The following is a 16551-nucleotide window of genomic DNA, read 5'->3' as shown; positions in this document are numbered from 1 at the left end:
AAACTATCCCTATTTGCTGATGATATGATCCTATACCTAGAAAACCCAAGAGACTCAGTCAAAAATCTACTGGAACTAATTGAGAGATTTAGCATAGTGGCAGGATACAAGATCAACATCCAAAAATCAGTTGGCTCTCTCTATGCCAGCAAAGAGATTAATGAAAAAGAAATAAGGAAATCAGTATCATTTACAATTGTTGTTGTTGTTATGTGCCATGGAGTCAGCCCTGACTCATAACAACCCCTCCTTGGGTTTCTGAGGCAGTATCACTATGGAAGTAGATTGCCCAACCTTCTTTCCGAGGAGTGGCTGGTGAGTTTGAAAGGCCAGCCTTCTGGTTAGCAGTCAAGTGCCCTAGGCACTATGTTTTATCAGAGCTCCTTACACTACCGGAGCTCCTCCATTTACAACAGCTACCAAAAAAATAAAATACTTGGGAATAAGTCTTACCAGGGACACAAAAGACCTGTACAAAGAAAACTATAAAAGACTACTTCAAGAAACCATAAAAGATCTACATAAATGGAAAAGCATACCATGCTCATGGAGAGGAAGATTGAACATTGTGAAAATGTCAATTCTACCCAAAGCAATCTATACATTCAATACAATCCCAATCCAGATTCCATCAGCATTCTTTATGGATATGGAAAAGTCAATCACTAACTTTCTTTGGAAAGGAAAGTGACCTCGGATAAGCAAAGCAGAGAGACTGGGACTCCTGTGGGACTGTCAAATGATACAATGACTGTGGAAAGCAGTTCAGTGAGTCTTTAAAAAGCTGGAATTAGAAATACCATTTGACCCAGCCATTCCACTACTAGGTATATATCCTAAAGAAGTGAGAGCCAGGACAAGAACAGATATATGCACACCTGTGTTCATCACAGCACTATTTGCAATAGCATAAAGGTGGAAACAACTAAAAGTGCCCATCAACAGAAGAATGGATAACCAAGCTATGGTACATACACACAATGGAATATTATTCAACCCTAAAGAATAACATAGAATCTGCAAAACACCACATAACATGGATGAACTTGGAGGACATTATGCTGAGTGAAATAAGTCAATCACAGAATGACAAATATAGCATTAGTTCATTATTGTAAAAAGTCAAGGAAAGGTTTATATATGGAAGCAAACACTTCATTGGTTACCAGGGGTAGGAGGGAAGAGGAGGGGATACTGAAAAAAAAAAAAAAAAAGTATTGAGCCATGTCACTTTAGTTTTGTGTATTTCAGTGTACATAAATTATATTTCAATAAAAAGTATTTTAAAAAATACCTTAGTGTTTCATCCTTGCCCATGTTCTGGAACAAACTCTGTGTCCTGAAAAGATTCTGTGAAGTTTGGGGCATATGACTAGTAAAATCCTTGGGATGAAGCCCCAAGTTCAAGCAATACTTCATTTTCAATGTTTTCTCTCGGCTGCATGGAATCCCAGGAGTACAGAGGGCACTCAAAGTCAAGGGGGAGGACAAGAATGAGGTCACAGAGCTGTGTCCAGTTAGAAGGGACCAGGCTTCAGCCCGGGTTTTATGCAGCCTGTGCTGTGTGTTCGATTTGAGTACCTCATTGTTTCCCAGGAAAGCATTAAGTCTAGTTGTTTAAAAATATGGTGAACATCAAGCAGAGATGTACCATTTAATGTGTTTTCCCACCAGAGTTTGTTCCTGTGTCCACAAGCTGGGGCATATTTTAAATCAGTTAAATTTGTTTCTGTTTGTAAACCATCCGTTCTTTTCTTCAGTTTCTAATGGCTTCCTGGTACTTCCTTTACTTTCTCACTCCTCCATCTGGAAGATGATTTCTGCTGTGTCCCCACTCTGGTATTCAATGCTGTCACCACTTCAGACATTAGATTTGCCTTTCAGGACTCTTTGCTCACCATTATTAATTCTAATGTGGTCTCTATTTATTTTTCGCATTCAGCTAGTTGGTTTTCCTGAAGTGTTCTTGAGTTGCTTTGTGTTAGTTGCATCAAGTGACTTCCTTCTCACAGGGACCCCCATGTGTGGAGTAGGTGGTGCCATGGGGTCTTCAAGGCCGGGCCTGCCCAGAAGCAGATCACAAGGCTTTCCTTCTGAGGTGCCTCTGGCTGGGTTTGGACTGCCACCTTTGACTAGTAGTCAAGCACTTAACCACCATGCCACCCAGGGACTGCTGTCCATGTATTTCTGACCTACCGTTTATTTCTGGTAATTTAAAGTCCAGATTGCTGGCCGCCATGTTTTATTTCAGCATTAATCTTCAGCTTACTTACACTTGTAGCTGGCAGGTAAAGTCTATATAACTGTTTTCTATAATTTTTGGAAGCTTGATTCATGGCCTGATGTAGGATTAGAGTTTTGACTGTTCTTTCTTTAATTTGTATTATCAAAAATTTCAACAATAATATAATGGTGAGTAATACGATGAGCCGGGTCACCCAGTTTCCACAGCTACCAAGCAAAGCTGCTCTTGTTTCATCTCTTCACCTCCATCCTCAGCCCCCACCCCTGGATGACTTTGAAGTACCACGGCATCGAGTTAATTCATCCTTATGCACTCAACAGGAATCTCAGAACAACTGGGCTTCTTGTAGAACCATAAACACAGAACTATCATCAAACACCAAAATTAACAATCTTCTCTCAAAATCATTAAAACACAGTGTTCACACTTCTCCACCCGTCTTGCAACATTTTCATTGGGTTTGTTCAAATCAGGACCAAGTAAGGTTCATGTATTTCATTGGGTGCCTCCTAAGTCCCTCCTTCATAAGAATTCAGGTGCACTGAGGTGCAATCTACGTGCAGCATATGGTTCTCTGAATTTTACCACATACAGCTAGCTATATATTAAAAATGCATATATAGTCACCACCCCGAACTCTCCCCTGCCCCTTTGTACACAACACCCCTCCTGACGCCTGGAAACTACTCTCTTGTTTCTTGTCCCAATAGTTCAGCTTTTCTCTCAGGAAGTCATCAAAATGGAACCGTATAGTAGGTCAGTGCCTGATTCTGGATTGTTCCACTTGTCATAATAGCTCCGGACTCAGGCATGTTGCCGAGATCAGAAGTTTATTCCTTCTTATTTCTGTGCTGTCTTCCATGGTTTAGATGCAACAAAGTTGAAACATCCGTCCACAAGTTAATGGATATTGGTGGGGGGGGGTAGCTTCTGTGGATTTTGAACAAAGCCACTACAAACAGGCAGGTGTGGATTTTTGTGTGGCTAGATCTTTTTACTTTTCTTGGGCAAATACCAAGGCTGGGACGGCCCAGTTGTATGACAGGTTTGTGTTCAACTTTATAAGAAGCTGCCACACTGACTGCAAAGTGGCAGCACCATGTAGCATTGTGCCATGAGGAATGAGAGTTACAGGGGCCCCACACCCCCAAAGCTTGGTACTGACCTCCTGTTTGGAGGTACTCTTTCAGGTACCTCTGAAGTGACTGCACCATGTAGCATTGCACCACGAGGCGTGAGGGTCTTAGGGGAAACTGGCCACCTGTTTGGGTGCATTTGAGCCCTGCTCTCAGGGGCCCACAGGCTCCCTGTGGCCTTCGTCAGCACCTCCCCAGGGACCTAGGATGCCGGCACTTCTCGTGCTTCTTTGCCATCCATACACTTTCTGGGCAGAGTCCAGTCACATATTTTGGCCCCTTTTATTGGGTTGTTTGTTTCTTGATTACTGAGTATTGAAAGTTCTTTGTAGACTCTGGATACCAGTTCTTTATCAGACAGATTTTGCAAACATTTCTCCTAGTTTACGGCTTTTCTTTTCATTTTATTAAAAGTGATTTCAAAGAGCAACAGCTTTTAATGAAGTCCACTTCATCAGCGTATTTATTTCATGGTTTCTGCTTCTAGTGTCCTGTCTACAAAATGCTTGCCTAATGCAGGTCGCAGCACTGTTGTCTGTTTTCTCCCTGAAGTTATAGGGTTTGGGTCTGTAGACCTGTGACCCATTGTGAGGTGCTGTTTGTTGTTGTATCGGTGCATGGTGTTGGCCGCAATTTGTGTGCTTGTTTATTTTGCAGAGAGATGCCCGAGTGTGCCAGGACCATTCCGTGTAACTCTTTCTCGACAGAATTTCTTCTGCATCCTTTCAAAAATCAAATCACCCCATGTCTGGGGGCCTTTGAACATTCTGTCATGTGTCCTTGTGATCTGTGCTCCCATCCTTCTGCCAGTTCCACCAAGCCTTGATGCCTTTCTCATATGCCTTAAAGTTGTGCCTGAATCATCCACATTTTTCCTCTAGTCTCCTTCCTTGCCTTTCCATATCAATGACAGGATGACTTGGCTGAATTTTAGGAACTGTCGTCTTGTTTGGGAATGCATTGGCTCTATGGATCAATTAGGCAAGCATTGACATCTTAGCATTACTGCGTCTCCCAGACCATGAACACAAAGCATCTCTCCCTCTGTGTTTTCTTTGATTTTCCATTTTCCTCGTCAGCATTTTGTACTTGTCAGCATACATCATTCTGGCAGGTCTGATCATGTTTCCTATTTTGGTGCTATTTTAGTTGCTGTTGTGAGTTGCCATTGTGCTGGTTCTGACAGATGGTGACCCGTGTACAGCAGAACGCAATGCTGCCTGGCCCTGGCCACCTTGGTTGGTGTGCTCCTGGGCACCGCTGAAGCCACTGGGTATTTTAGGTGCCTTCCAGCCCATGAGGCTCATTTTCCAGCACTGTGTCAGGCAACAGAACTTCCATTGGCCACTTTTCAGAAGTCGATTTCCAGGCCTTTCTTGCTAGTCTTAGTCTGGAAGTGCCATGGGAACCTGTCCACCATGGACGCTGCTGCTCATATTTGAAATACTGGTGGCATAGCTTCCAGCTCACAGCAACATACAAGCCACCACAGTATGACAGACAGGTGGTGGATTTTAATGGTACTGTTATGATAACTTCTGGTTCTTTATGGAGAGCTATATAAGGATATAATTAAATTTTGTACATAAACCTTGTATCCCACAGCTTTGTCTAACTCACTTGTTACTAGATGCTCACAGGTGACTCTTTGAGATCGTCCACACAGAAACTCACTGTCTGCATACAAAGACAGCTATTTCTTGCTTCCCTCTCCATATTCTTTCTTCTTTCAGCACTGGCTGGGACTTCCAGCACATGCTGCAAAGGAGAGGGGAGACCAGCAACCTTCGTGTGGCTCTTCGTCTGCGAGGGAAAACATCGGTCTTTATCAGACACTCCGTCAGCTGTGGTTCTTCCACAGATGTCTTCTGTCCTTTTGAAAGTCTCCTTCAATTCCGAGTTGACCTAAGTGGGCTGTGCTATTGTTGTTTTGACCATAGTGTTGTTCAACTGCACTGAAGATTTTTGTTGCTGCTGTTCTGTTAGTTATCACTATATGGTTTTCTTCTTTCTTTTGTTGATGGGATGAATAGCATGAGTTGATTTTCTAGTGTTGAATTGATTCTTCTCATGTTGAACCAGCCTTGCATCCTAGAATAAACCCACTTGGTCATGATGCATTGGTAATTCCATACATCCATGAACTTGAATTGTTAATATTATTTTGAAGGTTTTTGTACCTATAGTCATGAAAGTATTAGCATATATTTGGTTTTGTATCACAGGAATGTTGTAGGGTGCTGGTGAGTGGATTCTGAGCCACAATGACCCCGTGTGGCTGAGCGGAGCTGCCCCACAGGGTTCTCTTGGCTGTAATCGTCACAGAAGCAGATGGCCACGTCTTTCTCCTGTGGAGCCACTGGCTGGAGTCAAACTTCCAACCTTTTGGTCAGCACTCAACCATTTGAACCCATGGAGCTCCTTCTCAGAGGAATGTGGGCCCCAATCATGTGCCTTTCTCTTTTCTTTTGTGAACATGTTTATTTAAACTTGGTATTACCGCACTGGGAGGGCTCGGCCGTGGAGCTGCCTGGGCCTAGAGATTTTTCCGTTGGAAGGTTTTCAATTAAAAATTCAATTTGTGTAGCAAATACAGTCCCACACGTTATCCATTTTTTTTTCTGAGTGAGCAGTGGTGGTTTGTAGTTTACCAAGAACTTGCCTATCTTATCTAAGTTGCTGAATTTTGGCAGAAAGCAGTTTGTAAGAGTCTCCTAGTATACTTTTGAAGTCCTTGGATGGAGCAGATGTTCAGCTACCAGCCAAGAGATTGGTGGTTCAGACACACCCAGAGGCACCTTGGAAGACAGGCCAGGAATCTGCTTCCGAAAAATCACAGCCTTGGGAACCTTACGAAGCAGTTCTTCTCAGCATGCGCGTGTTGGAATCAACTTGGTGGCAATGAACAATAACATTGTCCTTTCAGTAAGATCCACAATGACGTCCCTCTTGCCATCCCTGACTCAGTAATCCGTTGTCTCCTCTTGTGTTGATCCTCTAACCAGGGCTCATCAATTGTACTGATCTTTCCAAAGAACCAGCTTTAGCTTTCATTGACTTCCTTTACTTGTTTTCTTCTCGATGGAGTTGAGGCCTGCGCCTATCTTCCTATTCCTCTCCTTCTGCCTGTGGAGTTTTAATTAGTTCTCTCTCTCCTGGCTTCCCAAACTGCTTCACTGACTGTCGACCTTTCTTCTTTTCTAGCACGGGCATGCTAATGCCACACAGTTTCACCCAGGCCCTGCTGCAGCTGTAGCCCTCATACTCTATAAGCTGATTTTAATTTTCATTCAATTAAAATATTTTCTAATTAATTTCTTGTTTCTCCCCCTGTGATCCATGTGTTACTTGGGAGTGAGATTTTAATTTTCAGATATTTGGAGGTTCTTGGAATATTTTTTGGTTATTGATTTCTGACTTCATTCTGTTGTAGTCAGAAAACATATGTTGTATAATTTCAAATCCTTTAAATTTGTTGAGGTTATTTTTATAGCCCAAAATATGGTCTGTTTTGGTGAATGAGAACAGGAGTCCAATGCAACAAAAGTAAATACTATGGCATACACAATCCTGTGATAACATAATGACAATAATCGACAAGGGGATCCATAGACAGACACTCAAGCTGAACAGGGGTGGGAAGGTGAATGCGACCATCTCCACAACTGCACATAGGTTTGACAGAGGATATTTCTACATATATATGTTTATGTGTTGCATATAAATCCATGAATGTAGTAAAGCATACATGCGGCAAGGTCATGAAAACTTCTTAGCCATAATCAAACACCTTGAGGGAATGTGTCATTGGGTCTCAGGGCTCTGAACCATAGTCTGCAAGATACCGAGGTCAATGAGCATAACACAGTCCACAAAGACAATGTTCTACATACCACTTTAGTGAGTTGTCGTTGTTGTTGTTGTTGTTTGCCGTCGAGTCGGCCCCGACTGATAGCGACTCCTCCTTGGGTTTCCGAGGCAGTATCACTACGGAAGTAGGATTGCCCAACCTTCCTTCCGAGGAGTGGCTGGTGGGTTTGAACTGCCAGCCTTCTGGTGAGCAGTCAAGTGCCTTAAGGCACTATGCTACCAGAGCTCCACTTTAGTGAGTAGTGATTAGGATTTTACAAGCTTGTGGGTGACCACCCAAGGTGCCACGATTGGTACCTCTCTGCCCGCAGCAAAGAATAGTGAAGAGAATCAAAGACACAAGGAAACAATTAGTGCAAAGGACTGACAGTCTAGGCAAACCCTAGCCTCCACAACCCTGAGACCAGAAGAACTAGATGGTTCCTGGTGCCACTGCCAGCAGCTGTGAAAGAGATCTCAAGAGAAGGTCCTGGATAGAGTGGAGAAAAATGTGGAACAAAACTCAAAGTCATCAAAAGACCAGACTATGGCCTTAGACACCCTTCAGGCCTGGAACTGAGCTCATCCACAATGGCTCAACTTTTAGCCAAACAATAGGCCTATAAGGTGAATAGTAACACCAGGGCGATACCTACTCCTTAAAACAATCAACCATACCAGATCAAAAGGGCAGTAATTGCTGAGGGCTGGAGCTTAGAAGTCAGGAAGGGACAGTGAAGAGAGACAAAGGGAAATGCTGAGCCCAGGGAGGAAGTGGGAAGAGAGCTATTACATTGAGAGAATTGCAGTCAATGTCATGGAACAAAATGTGTTGTTGAGTGGAATACCAATTTGCTCTGTAAACTTTCACTCAATCACAATAAAATATTTTTTAAAAAATCTATTCAGTAACCTAAAGTTTAAGATATACATCCACGAGTCCCTACTTCTATGAACAAATCAATGAATGTGGAGAAAAGGACACCTGGTACAAGATGTGAATTCTCCACCTTCAGGAAGGTGGGTCACAATCCCCCACCCCTTAAGTGTGGACTGCACATTGTGCCTTCCTTACACAGTATGGAAGGGGGGTGTAACTTCACAGTAGATAAATCTAACACTATCTACCCCTGCATCAGAGGACAATGTGGCCCACATCAGATCAAAGGCAACATCAACAGTGACACACCATGTTGATAATGTGTACCTTTGAAATGATCAAAATAGTACTCTGCTTCCTGGTCCTCCTCTCAGAAAACTATACCTCAACTCTAATCATGAGAGAAGCTGTAGACAAATCTCAGGAGAGAGACAGTATATAAAATACTAAGACCTTGCTGCTCAGAATGGGCAAGGTCATCCAAACCAAGGAAATCCTGAGAACTGTCACTGCCAAGGGACGCCGAAAAGACATGAGGACTAAGTGTGATGCAGCATCACATATGGTCCTGGGACAGAGAGGGACATTAGGAAGTCTGAACAACGATGGGCTTGGCTGTAGCAAATGTACCATATCCTGTAAGACGTTGATATTAGGGAAAAACTGTGTATGGAGTGGATGGAAATTCTCTGTACTAACTTGCAATTTTTATGTCAAACTTCAACTACTCTGTAATTAAAAGTTATAAAAATTCTGAAAAAAAATATTGCATTGTCTTTAGGTGGAGTGTCTGTAATGTCCATTTGGCCACTGGTGGATAATACTGCATAACCCTCTCCACCCTCTTGATTGCCTGCCTGCTGGTCTACCTGAGAGAACAGGCCAGTCTCCAGCATCTGGTGACTTCCGGCTTTCTTTGTTCAGCTCCATCTGTTTACCTTTTGCGTAGCTTGAACTCTTTCATGAGGTGCATGGTCAGTTTCGATTGTGATGCAGTTTTGGTGAACTGACTGCTTTTTAACTATGTACTCGAATGTCCCTTTTTGTCCCTGATGATACGTCTTGTTCTGAATTTCAATTTGCCCAATATCAACAGCCACTGCAGCCTTCCTTTGATTTGTGTTTTCATAGTGTATCTTTTCACTATTTTATTTTTACCTTTCATACATATTATAAAGGAGCTCTGGTAGTGTAGTGCCTAAGGCATTTGACTGCTAACCAGAAGGTTGGAGGTTCAAACCCACCAGCCACTCCGTGGAAGGAAGACTGGGCAATCTACTTCTGTAAAGATTTACCACCTCACAAACCCAAACGGGGTTGCTATGAGTCAGGATCTACTTGAAGGCAGTCCGTTTGGTTTGGTTTTTGGTATGTATTTATAAGGAGCTCTGGTGGCACAATGCTTAAGGTATTTGGCTGTTAATCAGAAGGTTGATGGTTCAAACCCACTAAATACTCCCTGGAAGGAAGATGGGGCAGTCTACTTCTGTAAAGATTCACTATCTTGGAAATCCAATGGGGGTCCCTATGAGTCTGAATTGACTCAGTGGCAGGGGGTTTGGTTTTTGGTTTACATTTTTATAAGGAGCTCTGAGGTGCAGTGGTTAATGAATTTGGCTGCTAACCACAAAGGTCTGAGGTTGGAACCCACCAGCCACTGCAAGGGAGAAATATGAGGAAATCTACTTCCATAAAAATTCTCAGCCTTGAAAACCCATGGGCAGTTCTACTCTGTCCTCTAGGGGCACTGTGAGTCAGATTCTATTTGGTGGCAGTGGGTTTGGTTTTGGTTTTATGCATTTATGTTCAAAGTGAGCTCAAGTGGACTCCATATATTTTTTCCAATGTGATGCTTGTAGAATCAGCCTCTTTGACATTAAACGAAAGAGAAGCTTTGTGTGCACAACTTTTAGACAAGTCCCCAGGCCCAGCAAACTCTTTCCTCACTTGGCTTTGCCGGACAAAGGCAAAAATATCTTCTTCTGTCTATGAGAAGGCAACTTCACTCTTAAAAACTTTGAAAGACAACAGAGTTCTCACTTTTAATAGTAGTCTGAGGAACAGCATTCCCATGCCGGCCCTGCTTCTACCTGAGTACTCACATGTCCTAAAACACCTTCCTCTCTGGAAAGAAGTGGAGGTATGCCCCACTGCATGGGAGAAAGAGGGGCTGAGCGAGGAGGGGAAGCAGGTGATGCCTATCCCCTGTGCACAGAAGCTAGAGAAGGGGATGGCCCGGCTCCTGCAGCTGCCATCCCCAAGGTGACGAGTAGGAGCCACTGGATACTCCTGCCTGTCTGGCCCTGAATCGATTTCTAAGGCCTGGGGATAAATGGGATCTCAGCTCAGCCCATTCATGCTGTAATTAGCCACAATTCTTTAAAGAGATGTTAAATTATTGATCAGAGACCTTAGTTCCTAGTGCAGTTGCATACTTTTGTGTGCTTGGATTTATTTTTCAGTGAAAGGTATGATCACTGGGTTCGCTCCATTCTCTAAGGAGAATTCATACTTTTGTGAAGGGGAGGGTCTGTGGATTCTGATTTAAGGAAAGATGGAAAATCACACCAGACCCCATGAAGAGCCTAGGGACCTACTCAAAACACAGTTCCAGTGGGATCCATCTTTCATGAAGAGGCGGCCAGAGCCTGGACTTCTACTGTCCTGTGCCCACCACTCCCCAACCTCCTCTCTAGCAGGCTTGTAACCCATACTGCCCACATACTGCCCACTTCTGTGCAATGTAATGCTCTACTCAGGAGCTCTGTTAATGCAGTGGTTAAAGCACTAGCCAAAAAGTCAGTGGTTCGAACCCACCAGCCACTCCATAGGAGAAAGAGGAGGCAATGTGCTTCTGTGAAGATCGACAGCCTTGGAGACCCTGTGGAGCAGTTCTCGTCTGCCCTATGGGGTCACTAGGAGTCAGAATGGACTCCACGGTAGTGGGTGTGGGTTTTGGGATTAATGCTCTCCTCCCTTTGAATGGAATCCCTTCCCCTCATGTTGCCTTGGTGAAACTCTGAGTCTCTTTTATGCATTCGTTCCCCCTCCCATGGCCCCATCTCACCCTGTGTTGTGAGCCCACTTCATCACGATGTTGTGCGATTTGCTGCTAACAGACATTTCCCCACATGAATGGGAGCCCGTAAACAGAGCCTCCTATGTCTCTGCTTCCTGGTGCCATGATTGCCGGGAGGTGCTCAGCAGTCCTTTCTAACCAGTTTCCGTTGAGTTGACTCTAACTCATAGTGACCCCATGTGGCTCAGAGCAGAACTGCACTCCACAGGGTTCTGAGGCTCGGAACCTTCAAAAGCAGACAGCCAGGGCTTTCTTCCAAGCAACCTCTGCATGGGTTCAAACTGCCAATCTGTCAGGTAATGGTCAAGTGCTTTACCACTGGCGCCACCCAGGGACCCTGAACAGTTTGTCTAATGAATGGGGAAGGAGTCTAAACATTAACCATTCATTTCTACACATAGAAAGTGCCTGACAGGCTTTGTCTGATCTGAGTCCAATGTCAGATCCTCATCATTGTTGTCATCACGAGTGATGTCTAATACACATAAGAATCTGCAACGACGCACTCAAACATACAAGGATTGGGAGGGCAGCTCAGGACCAGGCAGGGTTTCGTTCTGCTGCACATAGGCTCACTCAGAGTCAGAGCCACCTTGACCACAGATAACAACGACGGCACACACAAGAACACCAACAATCCGACATCAAGCATTTACAACAGTTGTGAAGTTTTAGGTCACCTATCCACTTTTAAATTGTGTTCTCATTATTGGAGGTCTTATTTCTGTGCAGTTAGCTCTTAATCATCAATAGGATAGGATGTGTTGAGATACTGAGATGAGGCTCAGCGGCTGCCCACGCTCACGTCTCTACTCATAGCATAGACTAAATGCCACTCAACAAACAACCTGACGCTGACACAAAGACCAATTTCCATGATCCATGTTGGCTTTATCCTTAAAACAACATTTTACACAAAAGATCCCTTTCATTGTTATGTAAAAATACCATTTATCAAAAAAAAAAAAAAAAAAAAGACAGCTCTGATGAAATACATGTACGCCTTTGAGCTCACTTACTTCTGAATATAACAATTAGATGCAGGACTGACCAATTTCCTGTAGCAACGTGTAATAGGACATAGACATTTCATAGCAATTTCAATCAAGATGTTGCACAATACTTCCAAAACCTGCATATTAGATGTCACAATGAAGCCAGGCCTCCTAGTTAGTTACAATGAGGTGGAAGGAATGTGTCACAGTGTTTAATTGACTTGACTTTTGCCCGGCGCTCCTTTTGACCCCTCCCCCCAGGCTCTCTGTTAAGCATTCTTACTCACTCACTGCCATCGAGTCGGATCTGACTCACGGCAACCCCTCCTTGGGTCCCTGATGCAGTATCACTCTGGAAGTAGACTGCACAACGTTCGTTCCTGTTAAGCAGTTAGTAGCACATAAACAAGGAAGACCAGAAGGTGCAATGGTGAAGAACTGAGCTGCTAACAGAATGGCTGACAGTTCAAGCCTGCCCAGCCCTCTGCGGGAGAAAGTGGTCACAATTTGCCTCAGGAAAGATTACATGCTAAGAGTCGCAGGGCCGTTCGACTCTATCACATGGAGTCATTGTGTGTTGAAAATCAACTCAACGGCCCTAACAACAACAACAACAAGCTATGCTAAAGAACCCTTCCGCAGGGTCTGGCTTCTAAGGAGTATTCACCATCCGTGCTTGCGAGCTGGATAATGGCTAGCAATTCTGTACTTCATCAAAAACCGGGTTTGTCATGAGGCAAATGGGAAACTCACATTTCAAAACAAGCACATTTCCTGCCATTCAACGAACTTGAGAGGAGGCACATTTCTCCCCGAAATAGGTTAAGAACCACTTCCGGCACTGTGTTCGCTTGTGGTTCATGAGTCAAGAACTCAGAGAAGGACAGAAGCAGAGATTTCACAAATGGTAGACTAGGTCAGAATGAAAGGTTGTCACCCATGTTAATAAGGTTACTTTATTGCATCCTTTTTAAAAAGTAGTCAAAAAGGAAAACTCTGTATGAATAATACGCTTTCAGTGAAGTATTAAGTATTTGCCACGCGGTAGTAAGAAAGCAATGCTGGAAAACCTGTAAGTTGACATAAGCTTCTCCAGCTAAATAGATAGTTAGCATTTTAATAGTCCATGTTTCCTAAGAAGAGGATTAAGTCACGCTGGGAAATGTCTATATGATAGGCAAGTGCCTACTGAGAGGAGACGGGAAGTTCACTCAGAAATTTCATCGGAACAGGTGGGCTGATTTCATTATGTTTTAAACGGAATTTGCTGATCATTTTTGTAATAGTTACTGCCAGTACTTTGGGAAATTAAAACACTGTCCTGTCGTGGGCCAGAAGAACCGTCCCCAGACATGTTGTCTAACCATCTTTCATCATCATTCCCGTTAAATAGAAACACAACCATCTCAGTGTAGAATGTTTCCACATGTATGCCTGTATGAGGCACATGCCATGGTAATTATCAGTAACGCACAATTACAAGGACAGAAGTTTCAGTCAAGAATCATTAAGTTCTGTAAAAAACACCACCACCAATGGCCGAGTTGTTCTTCCTGACTTATCTCTAAACAACATTCATAGCAAATTAGGATAAAGAACGTAGGCAAACTGGAGAACAAATGCATCCCCTAAACCAGCACCACATTGTCCACAGGAGCCTCTCCTTCTGACGGAAGTTCAGAGCCAACGTTGAGACAAGCTCGGGAGGTAGGAAATTACGGGAAGAGAATGAAATTCTGAACTCATAAAATATTCCATAATGGAAGGTGTTGCAAGATCATCTGGCACGGGCTGCATTTGCTTTTATAATGTGATTGTATGTTCAGGCGATTTTAAGAATCAATTTAAAAATTCATAAGATGACTTTATCCTCCTGTTGTTAGATAGGCTTATTATACAATCTTTCATCCAAAGATTGTTTCATGAGTCTATTCAAGGAGCCTTTTAGGTCACCAGACTCCAAAGACAGAACAAAGCCCATCTTCCAAAGAGGAAACTATCCGAGCGTCTTCTCTACCATCACCCTTGATGTCAACACAGGCATCCACATAAACCCCATCTGCACCTATGAGCCCCAGCACATGTAATGAGCTCACTGGTCCACCAGCCTTGACTAAGAGCTACCAGAGAAGCATGCTCCAGTTTTGCACAGAGAATGATGACAATATAATGCCACATCAACGCCCTCAGCCATCTCTGCATCTTAAAAACAGAGCCTATTGTCCTGAGGAATAGTGGGTGAGCCATCCAGACTCAATGACTTCATAAAAATAATCATGCCTGTAAAAAGTAATCACATTCTACTGAAAGAACTGTTTCATAGGAATGAAAAATAGAGTTTTCTTATCTAAAACTGACTTAAGACCACAGAAAAGGAAAGCACACAGTCACCATCACTTGGTCACTCACCTGGAATAGACTGAGGAGTGAAAAGCACGGTGGGAAGAGGCCTAGAGGCAGGAACTGGCCTGGACAGAGACACTGCTACTTGATTTGCCAGCAAATGAGGCTTCTCATGCCCATGGAACAATCTGGATTCCTCAGGATGCACCCATGTTGAGTCCAGAGCAAAAGAATTATTAAAAATGATCTGTCCAAAAATGAAGCAAGTATGGCATTTTAGGCCAGGCACATGGTGAGCACTAACAGCTACAAAGAATGTGTCTGCCTCATCTACACTGATCCCACAGCTTGCACTTTTTATGATTGGGGATGGCATAATATATTCATTCTAGAATTGAAAGAAAGATCCATGGGCCTCTTTACCAACTGCCTCCTAGTTAGTCTCCTGAAGTGTCTTGAACTGTTGACTTCATTCACCCAGCAACTAGTTTACAGATTAGAGTCACACCAAAAAGGTAATTAGCACATTGCAGAAAAAGCCAACATAGGACTTTCTTTAGTTTTCTAATGAGCAAAGTGCCGCCAATAAATTTAAATTCAAAAGCCAAGATTAACAATCAGGAGTATAAAATCTCAAAGCAACAGTCGCCAAACATAAATAAATAATAATAAAATAAGAATTCATTGGAAATTTGGAATTTTCATTATGTAACGGGTAAGACTAGATTCTGATCCATGGCGACAGATTTGAAAGCTGACCATTGAAACTTTGTTATAAAAAGGTCCTGATTCAAGAGTGGAAAAATTTCACATCACCCTGTGCCATCCACATGCTTTAAGTGAAAACGAACTGCTCTCTGCCGCCTGGTGCTTTCGAACTGATCAATGTCATTCTGAAAAGATCTCATGCTATACCTAGATGGTCAATCTACCACAATTAGAAAATGCCCATTGTTTCCTGTTGTCATGGAAATAGCCCACAACTTAATAATTAAAAGCCCATTAATTCAATTAAATGGCTTGCATTTTTTACCTTACAATTAGGTATCCTTTTGTCTATCCAACTTTTTCCAACAGGGGGTGGCAGAGCAGACGGGCAGACATAGGGGAAAATGGGCAGGAGCTCCACAGTGGAGGAGGGAGACAGTCCCATCAGCGGTGAGTGGGCACCAAACAGCCACTGCAGCCAGGAGGAGAGAGAGAAAGAACCATTAGCCTGAGTCAGTCACTACTTTGTACCAGTAGAAGCTGGCATCACTGCTGCCAGAGGGGAAATTTACATTTGACATATCTGATCATGAAAGAGAATTCCCTCTGCCCCAACCAAGAAAAGCTCTAAACATTCACACATCAGAGAAAAAGCATAGAAAAGTCATCTCTCCCTTAGTCTCGAGCATTGCATGATTCTTCACTGCTGAGGAGCACTTTCTAAGCACAAAACCCTAAGACTGTGCTAAGAAATAGTCCTGCAGAGAATGAGGGACCCTGGTGCAGGAGAGGAATGCTAGCTAGTCCAGTGGTAATTCTTGAATTCATTCATAAGCAAGCATAAAGCTGTATTCTATTGTATGACTTGAAATACAGCATTTTGTACTAATTTCATTTAGCATTTTAAAGACAAACACTTAACTAGTATTTTCAAAATGGAAAGAGCTAAAGAATTAAGGTTTGAAGTTCCCAGGGAAAACCAATGCAAGTAGGATCAGAGGCACAGAAAAAACGAGAGAGCTTAAGGCATGTCTGCAGCTCCAAGGCAGAGACTCCAATGCCAAACACGGCAGAGGGCAGGCGGTATGATAGGGTTTCTCTTATTAAAATCATTGAATCTCCCCAACAGAGCACGACTGAATGTATGCAGCACTTCAACGTCTCTTTTCTTTAACATCATAAAAGCCTCTCTCTCTGGTTATCCTTTTGGATAAAAATATGCCCCTGGCTCTAAATACTGTTATTTTTACCAAATACGTGTGACATAAAAATATTCAAAATATAAATACAAAGCTTTTTTGGATTTTTTTTTTTTT

At 43.0% G+C, this 16551-nt stretch overlaps 1 protein-coding gene across 1 annotated transcript in view; it reads right to left on the bottom strand.

Annotated features, from left to right (window-relative positions):
* TCERG1L (transcription elongation regulator 1 like) overlaps positions 1-16551 on the bottom strand; it is a 219229-nt gene that overhangs the window by 200361 nt on the left and 2317 nt on the right. The window contains exons 4-5 of the mRNA XM_042780403.1: positions 15561-15707; positions 14594-14774 (exon numbers count right to left, since the gene is read on the bottom strand). Coding sequence (XP_042636337.1) covers positions 14594-14774; positions 15561-15707 — 328 coding nt within the window. The remainder of the gene's footprint in view (positions 1-14593; positions 14775-15560; positions 15708-16551) is intronic.

Source organism: Orycteropus afer, unplaced genomic scaffold (genome assembly GCF_000298275.1).
Source record: "Orycteropus afer afer isolate SDZICR_OR568_19922 unplaced genomic scaffold, OryAfe1.0 scaffold00038, whole genome shotgun sequence".
NCBI classification, from domain to species: Eukaryota; Metazoa; Chordata; class Mammalia; order Tubulidentata; family Orycteropodidae; genus Orycteropus; species Orycteropus afer.
The sequence above is the reverse complement of the archived record's forward strand: the minus strand, read 5'-3'. Positions and strand labels throughout refer to the sequence as shown.